General features: G+C 37.6%; 3 protein-coding genes and 2 long non-coding RNA genes across 21 annotated transcripts in view; 2 read left to right on the top strand and 3 right to left on the bottom strand.

Moving 5' to 3' along the window:
- The window catches only part of LOC113659134 (carcinoembryonic antigen-related cell adhesion molecule 5-like), a 569,148-nt gene that overhangs the window by 297,423 nt on the left and 249,644 nt on the right, over positions 1-22,081 (bottom strand). The gene's annotated exons all lie outside the window — the stretch shown is intronic.
- LOC125138881 (carcinoembryonic antigen-related cell adhesion molecule 5-like) lies at positions 652-7,846 on the bottom strand. Of its 9 annotated transcripts, XR_007137987.1 has the most exons (6): positions 5,847-5,861; positions 3,130-3,354; positions 2,876-2,981; positions 1,604-1,843; positions 997-1,113; positions 652-832 (listed from the first exon to the last, which is right to left on the bottom strand). XR_007137987.1 is itself a non-coding variant. In XM_047801223.1 (5 exons), exons 1-5 carry the CDS (start codon positions 7,761-7,763, stop codon positions 798-800), a joined length of 762 nt encoding a protein of 253 aa, XP_047657179.1. In that variant the 5' UTR covers positions 7,764-7,846; the 3' UTR covers positions 652-797. The 9 variants fall into 9 exon arrangements, 2 of the variants coding, with proteins under 2 accessions (XP_047657179.1, XP_047657180.1); XR_007137986.1 differs by having other exon boundaries at positions 2,876-3,354; XR_007137988.1 differs by lacking the exon at positions 3,130-3,354.
- LOC125138887 lies at positions 6,123-8,390 on the top strand. The gene is made up of 3 exons (XR_007138004.1): positions 6,123-6,302; positions 6,458-6,499; positions 7,773-8,390. It is a non-coding gene; the product is annotated as an uncharacterized LOC125138887 (long non-coding RNA).
- On the bottom strand, positions 13,100-15,319 carry LOC125138891. Its single transcript, XR_007138010.1, has 3 exons — positions 15,188-15,319; positions 14,991-15,032; positions 13,100-13,717 (listed from the first exon to the last, which is right to left on the bottom strand). It is a non-coding gene; the product is annotated as an uncharacterized LOC125138891 (long non-coding RNA).
- LOC125138882 lies at positions 13,644-20,805 on the top strand. Of its 7 annotated transcripts, XR_007137994.1 has the most exons (6): positions 15,602-15,616; positions 18,107-18,331; positions 18,480-18,585; positions 19,618-19,857; positions 20,344-20,460; positions 20,625-20,805. XR_007137994.1 is itself a non-coding variant. In XM_047801226.1 (5 exons), the coding sequence occupies exons 1-5, from the start codon at positions 13,727-13,729 to the stop codon at positions 20,677-20,679; spliced, it is 744 nt and encodes a 247-aa protein (XP_047657182.1). In that variant the 5' UTR covers positions 13,644-13,726; the 3' UTR covers positions 20,680-20,805. The 7 variants fall into 7 exon arrangements, 2 of the variants coding, with proteins under 2 accessions (XP_047657182.1, XP_047657181.1); XM_047801226.1 differs by lacking the exons at positions 15,602-15,616; positions 18,107-18,331; positions 18,480-18,585 and adding exons at positions 13,644-13,781; positions 14,774-15,088 and having other exon boundaries at positions 20,382-20,460; XM_047801225.1 differs by lacking the exons at positions 15,602-15,616; positions 18,107-18,331; positions 18,480-18,585 and adding exons at positions 13,644-13,781; positions 14,774-15,088.

The raw sequence follows: 22,081 nt of genomic DNA, 5'->3' as shown, positions 1-22,081 counted from the left end.
CAGTATTTCTGCACACGTAATATTGATTGAACATACAGTATTTATACTGGTCACTGTTTTTGTGTATTGTCTTTTGTGTATTGTCTTGTATTTTTTGTTTGAACTGTCTTTTGTCCTACACTGACTTTTTTGTCTTCTGTCCTGTACTGTCTTGTTTGTCTTGTCCTGCACTGTTTGCACCAGGTTGCACAGACACACTTTATGTATCTAGGACTAACTTACTAAGTCCTTCGCTCTGTCTTTGTTCTATGTAGCTCCCTGATCCTGGAGAAACGTTGTCTCATTTCACTGTGTACTGCAACAGCTATATATGGTTGAAATGACAATAAAAGCTTCTTGACTTGGTGACGTTCTTCCTGTCACTGATCCTCCGTAACTGTATGCTACAGTATATAGAGACAATAGAACAGTCTAGAACACATGAGTGTGTAGGTTTTATTTCAGCATTTACACATTCATTACATAGGACTTAAATTTAGAACTTGATTTACATTTCAATATTGAAAATTATATATTTTTTTGCCTTTGTAGCATCAAAGCATTACATTGTGGTTAGAATATTAGAACTAAAACATAAACAAAATTAGCACTCAATATAATATGAATAATGAGGCTGAATTAATAAATTTTTTTAAACACAGCAAATAATCCAAAACAGAGAGCAATAGCAAGGTTGGTAATCAGATAGCACTGTTACACTGTTATGGTAATGGTTACAGTTTTATCAGGTTTTAGTCTGGATGAGACGGAGAGCGATGCCTGCTCATATAGAGGAGATCAGCCACGGACTGCCTCTTCTAATCCTTGTTCAGGGTTACAGAGCTTCCTGGTCCTGATATTTGGATGGAAAAAATAAAGCTCAGTTGATCAGCTTTAGACAAAACATCAGTTTTAGACTTTCAGTTTTCTAGTTTTTACGTTAGCACATACTTCAAACTAAAATTTGAACTTTGGTAATATGTTTATTTTCCAAGCTAACAAGTATTAAAGTCTTACTCTCTGGTGTCCTCTGTTTCCTGTAGATTCTGGGGTAAATGTACAGTGAGCCCACTAACACAGACAGCAGGATGATGACCTCAAAGAGCCACACGAGCACAAACACGATCATGAAATCTGAGAGAGAGATAGAGAGAGAAAGAGAGAGAGAGAGAGAGAGCACAAATGCTCATATAAAATAGACCATCAAGTAAAATCAACACAGACAGCATGGGCTAATTAATACACTGTCCACTTTAATAAGAACACCTGGAAATATGTGTCAGCAGCACAGCAGGTAAAGAACATCTTTTAATGTTCACTTATTGATCTATGACTTTAATCATGGCATGAATCTTGGGTTGAAACAATGTTTTTACACCTTGATGAGAGATGTAGTGATTCCCATCAAGATCTGCAGTTTAGGCAACTCGTCCGTTACCATCAACAATGCAAGAAATCAAACACATGATTGGCTGATTAGATAACTTCATGAATGCCTACGGGTGTTTCTAATAAAGTGGATGGTGCAGGAAAGTAAGAAGCACTGCACAATAGTGTTAGTGATATTTATTATTAAAGCTTTTACAGTATTAGATTAATTTGTTACTTAAAAAGACAAACTCACCAATACATGTCGGGAGGTTAATGGAATTGTGCTCATGACTGACGTGATTTTCAACATGACAGGTGACATTATTATTATTATGTATTATATCCAGTACAATAGTTTTGTTGTTGTCCTCCAAACGAGTGTTAAACGCAGAAGTCCAGCTGTAGTGAAGGTTGTCTCCATCAGCAGAACAGAACACTCTCCTGACCTCCGGAAACAAGCAGCTGTAGGACAATTTCACTGAGGACACCTGAGCTGTAGATTAGAGATAAACACCTCGGGATGAATTACTACAGAAGCCATAACAATCAAACACATAATCAAACCAAAAATATCAGAGGAAATTTTTAAAAAAAAACAGCAACATAAACTCAAATATACAGGTGCTGGTCATATAATTAGAATATCATCAAAAAGTTGATTTATTTCACTAATTCCATTCAAAAAGTGAATCTTGTATATTATATTCATTCATTACACACAGACTGATATATTTCAAATGTTTATTTCTTTTAATTTTGATGATTATAACCGACAACTAAGGACAATCCCAAATTCATCTCAGAAAATTTGAATATTACTTAAGACCAATACAAAGAAAGGATTTTTAGAAATCTGGGCCAACGGAAAAGTATGAACATGAAAAGTATGAGTATGTACAGCACTCAATACTTAGTTGGGGTTCCTTTTGCCTGAATTACTGCAGCAATGCGGCGTTGCATTTAGTCGATCAGTGGATCATGGAGTCGATCTGTGGCACTGCTTAGGTGTTATGAGAGCCCAGGTTGCTCTGATAGTGGCCTTCAGCTCTTATGCATTGTTGGGTCTGGCATATCGCATCTTCCTCTTCACAATACCCCATAGAAATTCGCTGGGTGTAAGGTCAAGAGAGTTAGCTGGCCAATTACAGTTTTTTTCAGTCGCTACCAAGCGTTTGTCCAAACATTTGTCACATTTTCAAAACTCTAAACACAATTAGCACAGCATCAGTCTTTTGTGGCCATAACTTTCACACATTTCATGTCCTTTTCACACAATATGCAATCAGTGAACACATTTCCACAATGCTTACATTTTCTTAACAGACAAGCTATACCTCCCACCAAAATTATGGATTGTTTTTGTAATATTCACGAATGTTAACACACAACATCCCACAATAGCAAAAACAATATTCCAAACCTTAGATACAGTATAAAATCCTCTGCTTCTGCAATGATATCAGTTCAAAAACAATATATCTCAGCTGATAATAAACAAACAATCACCTCCATTATTCGACATTACCATGTGTGCAGCAATGGCAAATGCAGGATTACTCCTTCACAGATGTCAGGTTGGACCCTATAATACCGAACGCCTCCTTGCCTCTCTCAATGATCTCCACCAGCGCCTGGTACCAGAGCAGGATCAGGAGGGTGAAAACATGAGGACATTTGTAATTACCTGAGAAAAAGTTGCTTTCCATCATTCGCAAGCAATAACAGCATGGTTTGAAGTCCACCCAAGACTGGTAAGTCTCTTCGTTCCACCCTATTCACCTTTCCTCAACCCCATAGTGGAGTTCTTTTCTGTATGGAGGTGGAAGGTTTATGACCATCAGCCACATGACCAGATGTCCCTCCTTGAAGCCATGGATGCTGGCTGCAGGGACATCACAGTTCAAGATTGCCAAGGGTGGATCCAACATACCAAGCGATTTTATCCCAGGTGCATCGCCTTAGATGATATCAGATGTGATGTTGACGAAAACATGTGGCCTAACCCTGAAGATTGCAGGGATTAGATACATTAATTTTGTGCTATTTTTAGTTCCCCCCTTCTTATCTGGGCTTTTTGCTGTTTTGTTTTTTGTTTTTCAGAATGCTCTTATATATGCTATTTTGTTCACTGTAAGCAATACTGTAAAACTTTTTCTCTTCTATTATATTGTGTTTCTACTGTACCTCCTTAAGTAAACAGTAAAGAAAAAAATAACTGATTTGCTTTTTACTGGAATGCATTTGAATGTGAACATTACTGTACATGTGGACATACAGTTCCCAACTAAGACATTTTGTGTAAAAGGTGGATTGCATGTTACCTGAAACATAAAAGTCTATGCAGTTTTTCTAATGTCAACAATAGCCAGTATTTTGAAACCTGGTGTACTTTGATTGACTGCATATACCTTGTGAAGTGAAAACAAGTGTTATTCTTTGACAGAATAATTTCATTTTGAGTCAGATTTCTAGTGTTTCGGTAAAGTTAGTGTGTGCAGAGAAAGATGTGTTCTGTTTTGAAATGGAGAGTTAGTATATATTTAACAAAATGTGTTTTTGAGAGGAAAATTATCAATTTGGCCAATTGTGTTTTGTAGGTGTGAGTCTGTGTTAAGAGTTTAGAAAAATTATCTTAAGTATAGGTAAGCGCTTGTTAGCGATTGAAAAAAACTGTAAGAACAGGGATACCATGGTCCTTAAACCAGGTACTGGTAGCTTTGGCACTGTGTGCAGGGCACTGTTGGAAAATGAAATCTGCATCTCCGTAAAGTTGGTCATGAAGTGCACAGACAGCGTCAGAAGCGTCTCGCCTGGGCTAAAGACAAAAAGGACTCAACTGCTGCTGAGTGGTCCAAAGTTATGTTCTCTGATGAAAGTAAATTTTGCATTTCCTTTGGAAATCAGGGTCCCAGAGTCTGGAGGAAGAGAGGAGAGGCACACAATCCACGTTGCTTGAGGTCCAGTGTAAAGTTTCCACAGTCAGTGATGGTTTGGGGTGCCATGTCATCTGCTGGTGTTGGTCCACTGTGTTTTCTAAAGGTCCAAGGTCAACGCAGCCGTATACCAGGAAGTTTTAGAGCACTTCATGCTTCCTGCTGCTGACCAACTTTATGGAGATGCAGGTTTCATTTTCCAACAGGACTTGTTGGAGTTTCACTTTTTGAATGGAATTAGTGAAATAAGTCAACTTTTTGATGATATTCTAATTGTATGACCTGCCCCTGTATATGTGAGAAATAAACATGTAAGTTTCTAATGACATTAAAATCCTAGGTTGTTTTTGTTGTTCGGTTAATATTTACGTTTCTGCATTTTTAATTAGATGGAGCCTCATTTGCATAAATAAATATAAAAACATAAAACAAAATCTTGAAAGAGACTATAGCAGACATCCCAACCTGCAAAAAGTATTTTCCGGGAGGTATTCCGGAAACCATCCTCCTGATATTGTGGTTTTTTGGGGGCTCTGTCCCTCTGCCATGGGCCATGATGGCGCTCCTGTTTCTAGATACACTGATTAATAGTGATGGCCAGTTCGTGAACGAATCGTTCTTTTGAACCAGTTCTTTTTAGTGAACTGGATGAACTGGTTCACCAAGTCGGACTGATTCGTTCTAAACAGTTCGCGTCTTGAATCAGCGCTGATCCACAAGTTACTAAAGTTACTCACTTTCGGTCATGCCTGACAGTCGGGCCGACACTAAATAAACTAATATCCCGGAGTATATGTAACTCCTGTATACTGAACTGAGACATTTTGTGCTGAGAGTACTGTGAGCGCGAGCTGTTGATACTGCGCATGCGTGAATTACTGAACCGATACAGCAAATCACCAGTACACTGAACTGAGAACTGTTTCTTTCGGACGCGTCCGAGAACCAATGAGCTGTTGATACTGCGCATGCTCTAATATCCGAACTGTTACAGTGAATCATCAGTACACTGAACTGAGAACTGTTTCTTTCGGACGCGTCCGAGAACCAATGAGCTGTTGATACTGCGCATGCTCTAATATCCGAACTGTTACAGTGAATCATCAGTACACTGAACTGAGAACTGTTTCTTTCGGACGCGTCCGAGAACCGATGAATTGGTACAGCGAATCATCAGTACACTGAACGAACTGTTTCGGACATACTGTTGATGCTGCGCATGCGTGAACCTGCAGAGTAAATTATACATATTGGGATATGCATAGTAACTAGTCATAGGCTATTAAACATTTTTAGATAAAAAAAAAAAATCTATATATGTCACTCAATATATGTCAGTTAATTTTACTATTGACTATTGTGCAGGTTAGTCTGTATTTTTATATGCCGCTTTTTGTAAGTTGATGAAAACTAGTTTATTAACTTTATACCTTTAAGACACGTAAAACATCCACGTTTGCACATAAATGCCTGTACTGGGTGTTTTAGTTGCAAAACTTAAAGTATTCAACTAAAGTTATGATTACAAAGAACTTTTCGAATGTGTTAAATTGATTGTATTACCTGCCGGCAGCGGGATGATGGAATTTGCGTCAGGACGTATAAGAACTGGTGAACTGGATTTTTGAACTGGCTCATTAAATCGAACTGTCCGAAAGAACCGGTTCGCGGAAAAGAACCGAACTTCCCATCACTACTGATTAATTCGATTCAGGAGAAGAGATAAAAGCCCGCCCACACTGACAATTGATTGGTTGATTTACCGAAATCAGGCCAATCAGGATGCTCTCTGACTTACACGCGCTTAATGACGCACATACACACACACACAAACACACACACACACACACACACACACACACACACACACACACGCAAGGTCTCCCCCTCCCCCTCTGCCAAGGTTTGGAGCACAGTCTCTGTCGCTCGCTCTAGATTCCGGGAGATTTTAACTATTTTGCGGGAATCAGGGAGCCGCTATGAATATGCGGGAGACTCCCGGAACTTCCGGGACACTTGGTATGTCTGCTACAATGTGGATGAATGTTTATATTTTATACATTTATGAAATAACTTGTAGTGTGCTGTGTGATGTGATTAGAGGTTGTGTGGTCCTACCTTCAATGTTCACCTGGAGAGTATAATTGCCTTTACTTCTCCCTTCTACATCATAGATGCCTAAAGTGTATGTTCCAGAGTCGTTCCTCTCTGCACTGGTTAGTATCATAGTTTTATTATCATTAACAAACTGCCATCTTGGGAGACGTGGTGTTGGTGGGGAACTTTGGGTTTTTCTATATCTTATAATTAAACTAGTAGTGGTCTTTAGGTCAAACCCATCCTCCAGCGGCATTTGCAGTCGTTGTCCCACAGCTACATAACACGGTTTAATCTGATTATATCTACAGACAACATGATCCTGAAACAGTGAACCTGCAGAGGGAAAAAAATCATCAGCATTCTGTTAATAATATTGTAATAATATAGTGGATAGTGACCCACGTTCTTTAGTAAAAAAGGAGGTTTTATTAGTATTCGTTCCTACAAGATGTGTTAGCGGTTAGCATGACGCCGTGACATATCGTCAATGTCGTTGTCATTAAACACAGTCGATAAAATGTATTTACGATTAAAATGGCAGGGAAATCATTCTAACATCACAGTTGATTAAAGGATAAATGATAGTTCAGAAAACTGTTGTGCAAGTCTTTCTGTTCACATGTTGTGCAAGTTCATTTTTTGAAAGGAGCTTTAAAGAAATATAGAAAAAAAATCACGAAGTTTAAAATGTAATTAATATTTACGTCTGTTTGATTGTGGTTATGTATTTGTAATATGTATTTTGATTAGATTTTTGTCATTTCGCCCAGCCATAATCTGTACTGTGAAAACTTTACTTGCTTTAGACTCCTTTAAATCTACATCTTAACACTGATGATGTGTAACACTCTCACAGAACATCCTCCAAGATCCAAACCAGTCTGGCTGTAAAGCAGCACATTCGACACAGACAGCCCAGAGTTAATGTATTCAATGTTAGAGACTTAAAAGCACTTTTGTACATCGCTCTGGATAAGTGTGTCTGTCACATGCTGTAAATGTAAATGTCATTAATGGAAAAGAAAATTGGACACAGGGTTAAACAACAAAATTATTATATATTAAAATATATTTTAGACAGTTTAGATCAGTTTAATTTTGTAGAATTTATTTAAATGTTTTCCTAAAACATGAATTGATTGAAGTCATTAACAGAAAAATAACATTCCCTACATTTGAAGTGCAGGAAGTTTTCATTAAAAGCTGATCTGATCTCACAGGTTTAAACCTCCATTTAGACCATTTCTCATTTCATAAAGCTGAAACTGTACAACTGCACATATAGTAAATAAATGAATCATGCATTATTAGAGGATAAAACTTACCCATGACAACGTGGGTGTAAATCAACAGGACACCAAAAATGACCTGTATTCTCATTTTGTCCAGAGAACAATCCTCTCTCTGTACTTGATGGAGATCTTGGACCTGAGTGATGAATGACTACAAAAGCAAGATGAAGCTTCTTTTACAGAACTAATAATACTTTACTGAGAAACAGGAAGTTCCATACACCATCTACATCCCTTGACTTGAAAGTGTTAAAGCAGCGCTGTGGTTTGTTCGTCTTGTCTGAAGAAATATTTTACTCACTCATACTTACATGGTCATACAGGGTCTATAAACCTCTCATAACGGCCTGGTCCTTATTAGGTCTCATCATTGTTGTGTTTCCCATTTCCCCCCATGATCACGCTCACCTGTGTTGGATTATCACTTTAGTGCCACATCATTTAAGTTCTCCTTTTCTCATTGTGTCTTGGTCTTGTTACTGTTGATGCTACAGTGTGTCTCATCCTTGTTTTCATGGTTGTATCTTTTCCTTCCTAGTGCTTTTGTTTAGAGTTGTCCTGCTTTACATATTTATTTCTTTTTGCACATTATAATAAATAGAATCTGCACTTACATCTGCCTTTGTTTGTAAGTATTACCCATCCATTTAATCCTGATATCCTGAGTTTAACATTTTCCATGTTTATTTCAGATAAATGTAAAAATGATTAAAAATCAATGATTCATCGTTTCTTTTTTTTATTTCTTCATTTAATTGTTTTATTTTTTGGAACCAAGCACTGCAATTGCTCTTCACCAGGAACACAAGATGATAGACAAGCCACAGAAATTTAAATCAACTCATTAGAAAGTTTTAGACATAAACTGAAAATGCATTTAAAGCTGAACAATGTTAGATATTTTGATCAAATATTTCACTCGCGTAACACTTAAAAAAGGTAGAAAACAGCCTAAAAAACTGACCCTTCTTATGTACAACTTTTTTCTTTAAAAAAGAGAAGCTGAAATGTTGGTGTTAGGAAGCTGCAGCTGTGTGGGTTCAACACTAAAAACTGCAACAGAAAACTTCCTTTTTATTTTCTATTCTTTTTTAATTTTCATCAGGACCCAAAAACCTTACATATGATTAAAGACCATGGTGATGGCATTAGTGTGTCTACAAGTAGGAAAAGAAAACAAGAAAAACAATAGCAAAACTTATTCATTTTTTTTTATGTTAAGCACAATTTAAGGTATATTTACTAATTTTTAAATATTATATACTATAGATAGATTACTACTCATTTATATTTAATCCTTTATTTCTAAACCAGAATAAAGATATTTGTTAAGATCTCTTTAGTTGTGCTGTGAGTACAGAGTCAGTGATGAGTGTGATGTGATGATGATGATGATGATGATGTGTGTGTGTGTGTGTGAGATGTGAGGCTTGTGGTAGCTCAAGTGGTTAAGGCTCAGGGTTATTAGGGTGCAAGCCCCAGCAATGCCAAACTGCCACTGTAGGGCCCTTAAACAAGGCCCTTAACCCTCCCTGCTCCAAGGTGCTGTATCATGACTAACCCTGTGCTCTGTAGCGCTCAGTAGTGGCTTTTACAATCCTGACACGAAAACATGGGTTTAAACTGTTACCGACTGTCACGTGCACAGTAGAGGAGGCGCCTCAGCGGTAGCTAAGCTAATCGGCAGGAAGAGCATTGTTTCTGCTGCCAGCATGAACAAGGCTGTGGTGATGTTTGTGGATGAGATTCACAAAGTTGAGATTGTGGTCGCTAAAGGGGTTGTAATTAAAGACACCCTGGTAAGACAAGCAGGTCAATGAAGGAAGCAGTTTACAGACAAAAAGTCAGGAAGAATTAAAACAGCAAAGAAGTAACACACAAGGTCAAAACTCCGGAGGCTTTTGGTCTCAACCCCAGTCTTATAGCAATGATAAAGGTGATGTACCAGGATGTTGAAAGTGTACTCAAGATCAACAGAGGGTTAAGTGCTTCTATTAATGTAAATATAATGTAAATATTAATGTAAAAAAGGCTGTTCTTTATCAGGTATGTTGTACACTTTATCTATTAGACCGTTTTTACACAATACAAATGTCATTAATAGTTTTATTCTTCCTGGTTTTAATGCTCCACATGTTTTATCTGCGTAGGCAGATGATGTTATGGTTTTAGTACTAAATCAAAACACAGTTAAGGTTTTAGAAAAAGTCGTTTCTGATTTTAGTCGTTTCCTCATCGAGAATCAACTGGAGAAAAAGTGAAGCTATTGCAATAGGAAATTGGACCTTCGGTTTACCAAAACTAGCAAGTGAACAAAAGTGGACAAAAGAATTCAGAGACATAGGGATTTATTTAAATGATGAAAGGAAAAACTGGGACTGAGTATTAGGAAAAATAGAAGGTAAACAAAAAAGGGGAATGGCTAAAAGCGAACATGTCTCTAAGGGGGAGGGTACTGGTGGCCAACAAACTAGTAGACTCAACACTGTGGCATCGCCTAGCTTAACTGTGGCCTTGGTGAAAAAATTCAAGCAGCACTAGTCAACTTTGTATGGGACAAATTACACTGGGTTCTTCAGAGTGTTCTCTTTCTTCCTATGGAAGAAAGAAGGCAGGGCCTAGTAGACATTTTTAGCAGAATCGCAACATTTTGTTTTCAAACAGTACAAAAATACCTGATCGGATCTGATTCGGTGATATGGAGAGATTTTAATCTGCAAAAAAACAAGTGGCTTAGTTGTGATGAAACTTTCTTTTTAATGGACCAAAGTGTTTTAAATGTTTCTAACATTTTCTCATTTCTAAAATCTAATTTTTACAAAAGTGTTTTTAAAGCATGGACTCTCAAAGCATGGATCCCAATGCCCTGCTGTCTCACTATATTGGCTCCTAGAAGACGAGGATGATTAGACATTAAAAACACTTCTGCAGGCCTCACACAAACTCAACTTTGAGGAGACTAGTGGACGCTGCAAGAATGGATTTCAAAGACACGAGAGCGGTGGCCAAGGACTACGGTCACTGTGACACACTGAAATCAACATCAACAAATGATCAGCAAGTTGTCAAAAGAGGAAATGTTTTTATTAAAGGAATACCACGAAGGGTTTGAAACACCGGATAAAGGCGACCCTTTCCCAGAACTGGAACTTTTACCAAAGCTTGATGGTTTTAATGGTTTGTACCTTGATGCAGACAAAGGACATGTTTTACCGATCTATGAAGCAAAAGGAAAAGAAATTTGTAAATGTCGTGTAAAAACTGTAAACAAGAGAACGCTGGATGGGAGGAAAGATACAGTGTGGAGGGACAATCTGGGTTTTAGATGACACTAAGCCGGCATGGAGAATGTTTTATAAATGTCCACTTAGAAGGAGAGCAGCTGATTTACAGTGGAAAGATTTACATGGAGCAGTGGGTGTCAATATTTTAATCTCTAAGTTAAATCCAGATGTTTTAAAGACATGTCCATTCCTACAGAAACTGATGCAGTTACTTATGCTGTTGTGATTCTGCTAAAAATGTCTACTAGGCCCTGCCTTCTTTCTTCCATAGGGAGAAAGAGAACACTCTGAAGAACCCAGTGTAATTTGTCCCATACAAAGTTGACTAGTGCTGCTTGAATTTTTTCACCAAGGCCACAGTTAAGCTAGGCGATGCCACAGTGTTGAGGCTACTAGATTGTTGGCCACCAGTACCCTCCCCCTTAGAGACATGTTCGCTTTTAGCCATTCCCCTTTTTTGTTTACCTTCTATTTTTCCTAATACTCAGTCCCAGTTTTTCCTTTCATCATTTAAATAAATCCCTATGTCTCTGAATTCTTTTGTCCACTTTTGTTCACTTGCTAGTTTTGGTAAACCGAAGGTCCAATTTCCTATTGCAATAGCTTCACTTTTTCTCCAGTTGATTCTCGATGAGGAAACTTGACTAAAATCAGAAACGACTTTTTCTAAAACCTTAATTGTGTTTTGATTTAGTACTAAAACCATAACATCATCTGCCTACGCAGATAAAACATGTGGAGCATTAAAACCAGGAAGAATAAAACCATTAATGACATTTGTATTGTGTAAAAACGGTCTAATAGATAAAGTGTACAACATACCTGATAAAGAACAGCCTTTTTTACATTAATATTTACATTAATAGAAGCACTTAACCCTCTGTTGATCTTGAGTACACTTTCAACATCCTGGTACATCACCTTTATCATTGCTATAAGACTGGGGTTGAGACCAAAAGCCTCCTGAGTTTTGACCTTGTGTGTTACTTCTTTGCTGTTTTAATTCCTCCTGACTTTTTGTCTGTAAACTGCTTCCTTCATTGACCTGCTTGTCTTACCAGGGCGTCTTTAATTACAACCCCTTTAGTGACCACAATCTCAACTTTGTGAATCTCATCCACAAACATCACCACAGCCTTGTTCATGCTGGCAGCAGAAACAATGCTCTTCCTGCCGATTAGCTTAGCTACCGCTGAGGCGCCTCCTCTACTGTGCACGTGACAGTCGGTAACAGTTTAAACCCATGTTTTCGTGTCAGGATTGTAAAAGCCACTACTGAGCGCTACAGAGCACAGGGTTAGTCATGATACAGCACCTTGGAGCAGGGAGGGTTAAGGGCCTTGTTTAAGGGCCCTACAGTGGCAGTTTGGCATTGCTGGGGCTTGCACCCTAATAACCCTGAGCCTTAACCACTTGAGCTACCACAAGCCTCACATCTCACACACACACACACACACACACATCATCATCATCATCATCACATCACACTCATCACTGACTCTGTACTCACAGCACAACTAAAGAGATCTTAACAAATATCTTTATTCTGGTTTAGAAATAAAGGATTAAATATAAATGAGTAGTAATCTATCTATAGTATATAATATTTAAAAATTAGTAAATATACCTTAAATTGTGCTTAACATAAAAAAAATGAATAAGTTTTGCTATTGTTTTTCTTGTTTTCTTTTCCTACTTGTAGACACACTAATGCCATCACCATGGTCTTTAATCATATGTAAGGTTTTTGGGTCCTGATGAAAATTAAAAAGAATAGAAAATAAAAAGGAAGTTTTCTGTTGCAGTTTTTAGTGTTGAACCCACACAGCTGCAGCTTCCTAACACCAACATTTCAGCTTCTCTTTTTTAAAGAAAAAAGTTGTACATAAGGGTCAGTTTTCTAGGCTGTTTTCTACCTTTTTTAAGTGTTACGCGAGTGAAATATTTGATCAAAATATCTAACATTGTTCAGCTTTAAATGCATTTTCAGTTTATGTCTAAAACTTTCTAATGAGTTGATTTAAATTTCTGTGGCTTGTCTATCATCTTGTGTTCCTGGTGAAGAGCAATTGCAGTGCTTGGTTCCAAAAAATAAAACAATTAAATGAAGAAATAAAAAAAAGAAATGATGAATCATTGATTTTTAATCATTTTTACATTTATCTGAAATAAACATGGAAAATGTTAAACTCAGGATATCAGGATTAAATGGATGGGTAATACTTACAAACAAAGGCAGATGTAAGTGCAGATTCTATTTATTATAATGTGCAAAAAGAAATAAATATGTAAAGCAGGACAACTCTAAACAAAAGCACTAGGAAGGAAAAGATACAACCATGAAAACAAGGATGAGACACACTGTAGCATCAACAGTAACAAGACCAAGACACAATGAGAAAACGAGAACTTAAATGATGTGGCACTAAAGTGATAATCCAACACAGGTGAGCGTGATCATGGGGGGAAATGGGAAACACAACAATGATGAGACCTAATAAGGACCAGGCTGTTATGAGAGGTTTATAGACCCTGTATGACCATGTAAGTATGAGTGAGTAAAATATTTCTTCAGACAAGACGAACAAACCACAGCGCTGCTTTAACATTTTCAAGTCAAGGGATGTAGATGGTGTATGGAACTTCCTGTTTCTCAGTAAAGTATTATTAGTTCTGTAAAAGAAGCTTCATCTTGCTTTTGTAGTCATTCATTACTCAGGTCCAAGATCTCCATCAAGTACAGAGAGAGGATTGTTCTCTGGACAAAATGAGAATACAGGTCATTTTTGGTGTCCTGTTGATTTACACCCATGTTGTCATGGGTAAGTTTTATCCTCTATTAATGCATGATTCATTTATTTACTACATGTGCAGTTGTACAGTTTCAGCTTTATGAAATGAGAAATGGTCTAAATGGAGGTTTAAACCTGTGAGATCAGATCAGCTTTTAATGAAAACTTCCTGCACTTCTAATGTAGGGAATGTTATTTTTCTGTTAATGACTTCAATCAATTCATGTTTTAGGAAAACATTTAAATAAATTCTACAAAATTAAACTGATCTAAACTGTCTAAAATATATTTTAATATATAATAATTTTGTTGTTTAACCCTGTGTCCAATTTTCTTTTCCATTAATGACATTTACATTTACAGCATGTGACAGACACACTTATCCTGAGTGATGTACAAAAGTGCTTTTAAGTCTCTAACATTGAATACATTAACTCTGGGCTGTCTGTGTCGAATGTGCTGCTTTACAGCCAGACTGGTTTGGATCTTGGAGGATGTTCTGTGAGAGTGTTACACATCATCAGTGTTAAGATGTAGATTTAAAGGAGTCTAAAGCAAGTAAAGTTTTCACAGTACAGATTATGGCTGGGCGAAATGACAAATCTAATCAAAATACATATTACAAATACATAACCACAATCAAACAGACGTAAATATTAATTACATTTTAAACTTCGTGATTTTTTTTCTATATTTCTTTAAAGCTCCTTTCAAAAAATGAACTTGCACAACATGTGAACAGAAAGACTTGCACAACAGTTTTCTGAACTATCATTTATCCTTTAATCAACTGTGATGTTAGAATGATTTCCCTGCCATTTTAATCGTAAATACATTTTATCGACTGTGTTTAATGACAACGACATTGACGATATGTCACGGCGTCATGCTAACCGCTAACACATCTTGTAGGAACGAATACTAATAAAACCTCCATTTTTACTAAAGAACGTGGGTCACTATCCACTATATTATTACAATATTATTAACAGAATGCTGATGATTTTTTTCTTCCTCTGCAGGTTCACTGTTTCAGGATCATGTAGTCTGTAGATATAATCAGATTAAACCGTGTTATGTAGCTGTGGGACAACGACTGCAAATGCCGCTGGAGGATGGGTTTGACCTAAAGACCACTACTAGTTTAATTATAAGATATAGAAAAACCCAAAGTTCCCCACCAACACCACGTCTCCCAAGATGGCAGTTTGTTAATGATAATAAAACTATGATACTAACCAGTGCAGAGAGGAACGACTCTGGAACATACACTTTAAACATCTATGATGTAGACGGGAGAAGTAAAGGCAATTATACTCTCCAGGTGAACATTGAAGGTAGGACCACACAACCTCTAATCACATCACACAACACACTACAAATTATTTCATAAATGTATAAAATATAAACATTCATCCACATTGTAGCAGACATACCAAGTGTCCCGGGAGTCTCCCGCATATTCATAGCGGCTCCCTGATTCCCGCAAAATAGTTAAAATCTCCCGGAATCTAGAGCGAGCGACAAAGACTGTGCTCCAAACCTTGGCAGAGGGGAAGGTGGAGACCTTGCGTGAGTGTGTGTGCGTGTGTGTGTGTGTGTGTGTGTGTGTGTGCGTCATTAAGCGCGTGTAAGTCAGAGAGCATCCTGATTGGCCTGATTTCGGTAAATCAACCAATCAATTGTCAGTGTGGGCGGGCTTTTATCTCTTCTCCTGAATCGAATTAATCAGTAGTGATGGGAAGTTCGGTTCTTTTCCGCGAACCGGTTCTTTCGGACAGTTCGATTTAATGAGCCAGTTCAAAAATCCAGTTCACCAGTTCTTATACGTCCTGACGCAAATTCCATCATCCCGCTGCCGGCAGGTAATACAATTAATTTAACACATTCGAAAAGTTCTTTGTAATCATAACTTTAGTTAAATACTTTAAGTTTTGCAACTAAAACACCCAGTACAGGCATTTATGTGCAAACGTGGATGTTTTACGTGTCTTAAAGGTATAAAGTTAATAAACTAGTTTTCATCAACTTACAAAAAGCGGCATATAAAAATACAGACTAACCTGCACAATAGTCAATAGTAAAATTAACTGACATATATTGAGTGACATATATAGATTTTTTTTTTATCTAAAAATGTTTAATAGCCTATGACTAGTTACTATGCATATCCCAATATGTATAATTTACTCTGCAGGTTCACGCATGCGCAGCATCAACAGTATGTCCGAAACAGTTCGTTCAGTGTACTGATGATTCGCTGTACCAATTCATCGGTTCTCGGACGCGTCCGAAAGAAACAGTTCTCAGTTCAGTGTACTGATGATTCACTGTAACAGTTCGGATATTAGAGCATGCGCAGTATCAACAGCTCATTGGTTCTCGGACGCGTCCGAAAGAAACAGTTCTCAGTTCAGTGTACTGATGATTCACTGTAACAGTTCGGATATTAGAGCATGCGCAGTATCAACAGCTCATTGGTTCTCGGACGCGTCCGAAAGAAACAGTTCTCAGTTCAGTGTACTGGTGATTTGCTGTATCGGTTCAGTAATTCACGCATGCGCAGTATCAACAGCTCGCGCTCACAGTACTCTCAGCACAAAATGTCTCAGTTCAGTATACAGGAGTTACATATACTCCGGGATATTAGTTTATTTAGTGTCGGCCCGACTGTCAGGCATGACCGAAAGTGAGTAACTTTAGTAACTTGTGGATCAGCGCTGATTCAAGACGCGAACTGTTTAGAACGAATCAGTCCGACTTGGTGAACCAGTTCATCCAGTTCACTAAAAAGAACTGGTTCAAAAGAACGATTCGTTCACGAACTGGCCATCACTATTAATCAGTGTATCTAGAAACAGGAGCGCCATCATGGCCCATGGCAGAGGGACAGAGCCCCCAAAAAACCACAATATCAGGAGGATGGTTTCCGGAATACCTCCCGGAAAATACTTTTTGCAGGTTGGGATGTCTGCTATAGTCTCTTTCAAGATTTTGTTTTATGTTTTTATATTTATTTATGCAAATGAGGCTCCATCTAATTAAAAATGCAGAAACGTAAATATTAACCGAACAACAAAAACAACCTAGGATTTTAATGTCATTAGAAACTTACATGTTTATTTCTCACATATACAGGGGCAGGTCATACAATTAGAATATCATCAAAAAGTTGACTTATTTCACTAATTCCATTCAAAAAGTGAAACTCCAACAAGTCCTGTTGGAAAATGAAACCTGCATCTCCATAAAGTTGGTCAGCAGCAGGAAGCATGAAGTGCTCTAAAACTTCCTGGTATACGGCTGCGTTGACCTTGGACCTTTACAAAACACAGTGGACCAACACCAGCAGATGACATGGCACCCCAAACCATCACTGACTGTGGAAACTTTACACTGGACCTCAAGCAACGTGGATTGTGTGCCTCTCCTCTCTTCCTCCAGACTCTGGGACCCTGATTTCCAAAGGAAATGCAAAATTTACTTTCATCAGAGAACATAACTTTGGACCACTCAGCAGCAGTTGAGTCCTTTTTGTCTTTAGCCCAGGCGAGACGCTTCTGACGCTGTCTGTGCACTTCATGACCAACTTTACGGAGATGCAGATTTCATTTTCCAACAGTGCCCTGCACACAGTGCCAAAGCTACCAGTACCTGGTTTAAGGACCATGGTATCCCTGTTCTTACAGTTTTTTTCAATCGCTAACAAGCGCTTACCTATACTTAAGATAATTTTTCTAAACTCTTAACAAAGACTCACACCTACAAAACACAATTGGCCAAATTGATAATTTTCCTCTCAAAAACACATTTTGTTAAATATATACTAACTCTCCATTTCAAAACAGAACACATCTTTCTCTGCACACACTAACTTTACCGAAACACTAGAAATCTGACTCAAAATGAAATTATTCTGTCAAAGAATAACACTTGTTTTCACTTCACAAGGTATATGCAGTCAATCAAAGTACACCAGGTTTCAAAATACTGGCTATTGTTGACATTAGAAAAACTGCATAGACTTTTATGTTTCAGGTAACATGCAATCCACCTTTTACACAAAATGTCTTAGTTGGGAACTGTATGTCCACATGTACAGTAATGTTCACATTCAAATGCATTCCAGTAAAAAGCAAATCAGTTATTTTTTTCTTTACTGTTTACTTAAGGAGGTACAGTAGAAACACAATATAATAGAAGAGAAAAAGTTTTACAGTATTGCTTACAGTGAACAAAATAGCATATATAAGAGCATTCTGAAAAACAAAAAACAAAACAGCAAAAAGCCCAGATAAGAAGGGGGGAACTAAAAATAGCACAAAATTAATGTATCTAATCCCTGCAATCTTCAGGGTTAGGCCACATGTTTTCGTCAACATCACATCTGATATCATCTAAGGCGATGCACCTGGGATAAAATCGCTTGGTATGTTGGATCCACCCTTGGCAATCTTGAACTGTGATGTCCCTGCAGCCAGCATCCATGGCTTCAAGGAGGGACATCTGGTCATGTGGCTGATGGTCATAAACCTTCCACCTCCATACAGAAAAGAACTCCACTATGGGGTTGAGGAAAGGTGAATAGGGTGGAACGAAGAGACTTACCAGTCTTGGGTGGACTTCAAACCATGCTGTTATTGCTTGCGAATGATGGAAAGCAACTTTTTCTCAGGTAATTACAAATGTCCTCATGTTTTCACCCTCCTGATCCTGCTCTGGTACCAGGCGCTGGTGGAGATCATTGAGAGAGGCAAGGAGGCGTTCGGTATTATAGGGTCCAACCTGACATCTGTGAAGGAGTAATCCTGCATTTGCCATTGCTGCACACATGGTAATGTCGAATAATGGAGGTGATTGTTTGTTTATTATCAGCTGAGATATATTGTTTTTGAACTGATATCATTGCAGAAGCAGAGGATTTTATACTGTATCTAAGGTTTGGAATATTGTTTTTGCTATTGTGGGATGTTGTGTGTTAACATTCGTGAATATTACAAAAACAATCCATAATTTTGTTGGGAGGTATAGCTTGTCTGTTAAGAAAATGTAAGCATTGTGGAAATGTGTTCACTGATTGCATATTGTGTGAAAAGGACATGAAATGTGTGAAAGTTATGGCCACAAAAGACTGATGCTGTGCTAATTGTGTTTAGAGTTTTGAAAATGTGACAAATGTTTGGACAAACGCTTGGTAGCGACTGAAAAAAACTGTAATTGGCCAGCTAACTCTCTTGACCTTACACCCAGCGAATTTCTATGGGGTATTGTGAAGAGGAAGATGCGATATGCCAGACCCAACAATGCATAAGAGCTGAAGGCCACTATCAGAGCAACCTGGGCTCTCATAACACCTAAGCAGTGCCACAGATCGACTCCATGATCCACTGATCGACTAAATGCAACGCCGCATTGCTGCAGTAATTCAGGCAAAAGGAACCCCAACTAAGTATTGAGTGCTGTACATACTCATACTTTTCATGTTCATACTTTTCCGTTGGCCCAGATTTCTAAAAATCCTTTCTTTGTATTGGTCTTAAGTAATATTCAAATTTTCTGAGATGAATTTGGGATTGTCCTTAGTTGTCGGTTATAATCATCAAAATTAAAAGAAATAAACATTTGAAATATATCAGTCTGTGTGTAATGAATGAATATAATATACAAGATTCACTTTTTGAATGGAATTAGTGAAATAAATCAACTTTTTGATGATATTCTAATTATATGACCAGCACCTGTATATTTGAGTTTATGTTGCTGTTTTTTTTTTTAAATTTCCTCTGATATTTTTGGTTTGATTATGTGTTTGATTGTTATCGCTTCTGTAGTAATTCATCCCGAGGTGTTTATCTCTAATCTACAGCTCAGGTGTCCTCAGTGAAATTGTCCTACAGCTGCTTGTTTCCGGAGGTCAGGAGAGTGTTCTGTTCTGCTGATGGAGACAACCTTCACTACAGCTGGACTTCTGCGTTTAACACTCGTTTGGAGGACAACAACAAAACTATTGTACTGGATATAATACATAATAATAATAATGTCACCTGTCATGTTGAAAATCACGTCAGTCATGAGCACAATTCCATTAACCTCCCGACATGTATTGGTGAGTTTGTCTTTTTAAGTAACAAATGAATCTAATACTGTAAAAGCTTTAATAATAAATATCACTAACACTATTGTGCAGTGCTTCTTACTTTCCTGCACCATCCACTTTATTAGAAACACCCGTAGGCATTCATGAAGTTATCTAATCAGCCAATCATGTGTTTGATTTCTTGCATTGTTGATGGTAACGGACGAGTTGCCTAAACTGCAGATCTTGATGGGAATCACTACATCTCTCATCAAGGTGTAAAAACATTGTTTCAACCCAAGATTCATGCCATGATTAAAGTCATAGATCAATAAGTGAACATTAAAAGATGTTCTTTACCTGCTGTGCTGCTGACACATATTTCCAGGTGTTCTTATTAAAGTGGACAGTGTATTAATTAGCCCATGCTGTCTGTGTTGATTTTACTTGATGGTCTATTTTATATGAGCATTTGTGCTCTCTCTCTCTCTCTTTCTCTCTCTATCTCTCTCTCAGATTTCATGATCGTGTTTGTGCTCGTGTGGCTCTTTGAGGTCATCATCCTGCTGTCTGTGTTAGTGGGCTCACTGTACATTTACCCCAGAATCTACAGGAAACAGAGGACACCAGAGAGTAAGACTTTAATACTTGTTAGCTTGGAAAATAAACATATTACCAAAGTTCAAATTTTAGTTTGAAGTATGTGCTAACGTAAAAACTAGAAAACTGAAAGTCTAAAACTGATGTTTTGTCTAAAGCTGATCAACTGAGCTTTATTTTTTCCATCCAAATATCAGGACCAGGAAGCTCTGTAACCCTGAACAAGGATTAGAAGAGGCAGTCCGTGGCTGATCTCCTCTATATGAGCAGGCATCGCTCTCCGTCTCATCCAGACTAAAACCTGATAAAACTGTAACCATTACCATAACAGTGTAACAGTGCTATCTGATTACCAACCTTGCTATTGCTCTCTGTTTTGGATTATTTGCTGTGTTTAAAAAAATTTATTAATTCAGCCTCATTATTCATATTATATTGAGTGCTAATTTTGTTTATGTTTTAGTTCTAATATTCTAACCACAATGTAATGCTTTGATGCTACAAAGGCAAAAAAATATATAATTTTCAATATTGAAATGTAAATCAAGTTCTAAATTTAAGTCCTATGTAATGAATGTGTAAATGCTGAAATAAAACCTACACACTCATGTGTTCTAGACTGTTCTATTGTCTCTATATACTGTAGCATACAGTTACGGAGGATCAGTGACAGGAAGAACGTCACCAAGTCAAGAAGCTTTTATTGTCATTTCAACCATATATAGCTGTTGCAGTACACAGTGAAATGAGACAACGTTTCTCCAGGATCAGGGAGCTACATAGAACAAAGACAGAGCGAAGGACTTAGTAAGTTAGTCCTAGATACATAAAGTGTGTCTGTGCAACCTGGTGCAAACAGTGCAGGACAAGACAAACAAGACAGTACAGGACAGAAGACAAAAAAGTCAGTGTAGGACAAAAGACAGTTCAAACAAAAAATACAAGACAATACACAAAAGACAATACACAAAAACAGTGACCAGTATAAATACTGTATGTTCAATCAATATTACGTGTGCAGAAATACTGGAAGGAACACATTAGTATCATAGCAGCAATTACATGAGGTATTGTAAAAACGTTTTGATCCTTTTGAGCTCTTTTTAGGTTTAAGATGCTTTGCAAATAACATACTGCAGTAACCGGGGTAGATTAGTAAACCCTGGACTCTTGAGCAGGAGCCTTTCCCAGGGGACTCAAGAGGGTGGACAGTCTGGATGAGACACACACACACACACACACACACACACACACACACACACACACACACCCTAGACAGTTTAGACATTTTAAAGGGCATATGATTGTAGTCAATGGTTGCCCTTCTTGATGACATTCTTCCTGTCACTGTACCTCCTTAACTGTATGCTACAGTATATTCAGACAATACAACAGTTTAGAACAAATGAGTGTGTAGGTGAGTTACATTAAAAATACTAAAATCATCAATAATAACAAATAATAACAGATTTTATTTCAGCATTCACACATTCTGTACATAGGACTTAAAAATTAGATTTACATTTCAAAAAAATTTAATATTTTATTAAATTGTTGCCACTGTAGAATCACAGCATTACAGAGGGCTTAAAATATAAAGGGGATGTTGTCACTAGGTAAAAGCCACTGGATAGCAGTGTTAGCGATGTCATCA

The sequence above is a fragment of the Tachysurus fulvidraco genome, chromosome 15 (genome assembly GCF_022655615.1).
Source record: "Tachysurus fulvidraco isolate hzauxx_2018 chromosome 15, HZAU_PFXX_2.0, whole genome shotgun sequence".
Lineage (NCBI taxonomy): Eukaryota > Metazoa > Chordata > Actinopteri > Siluriformes > Bagridae > Tachysurus > Tachysurus fulvidraco.
The sequence above is the reverse complement of the archived record's forward strand: the minus strand, read 5'-3'. Positions and strand labels throughout refer to the sequence as shown.

What these genes read in the sequence shown, in the direction of transcription:
- LOC125138881 (XM_047801223.1), bottom strand. Translation starts at nt 7,763, where the DNA reads ATGAGAATACAGGTCATTTTTGGTGTCCTGTTGATTTACACCCACGTT. An exon ending in TTACACCCACGTTGTCATGG is followed by an intron (nt 6,717 to 7,708) that starts GTAAGTTTTATC and finishes TTCCCTCTGCAG; the next exon opens with GTTCACTGTTTCAGGATCAT. An exon ending in TAACCTCCCGACATGTATTG is followed by an intron (nt 1,114 to 1,603) that starts GTGAGTTTGTCT and finishes TCTCTCTCTCAG; the next exon opens with ATTTCATGATCGTGTTTGTG.
- LOC125138882 (XM_047801225.1), top strand. Translation starts at nt 13,727, where the DNA reads ATGAGAATACAGGTCATTTTTGGTGTCCTGTTGATTTACACCCATGTT. An exon ending in TCTCCAGGTGAACATTGAAG is followed by an intron (nt 15,089 to 19,617) that starts GTAGGACCACAC and finishes TCTAATCTACAG; the next exon opens with CTCAGGTGTCCTCAGTGAAA. An exon ending in TAACCTCCCGACATGTATTG is followed by an intron (nt 19,858 to 20,343) that starts GTGAGTTTGTCT and finishes TCTCTCTCTCAG; the next exon opens with ATTTCATGATCGTGTTTGTG.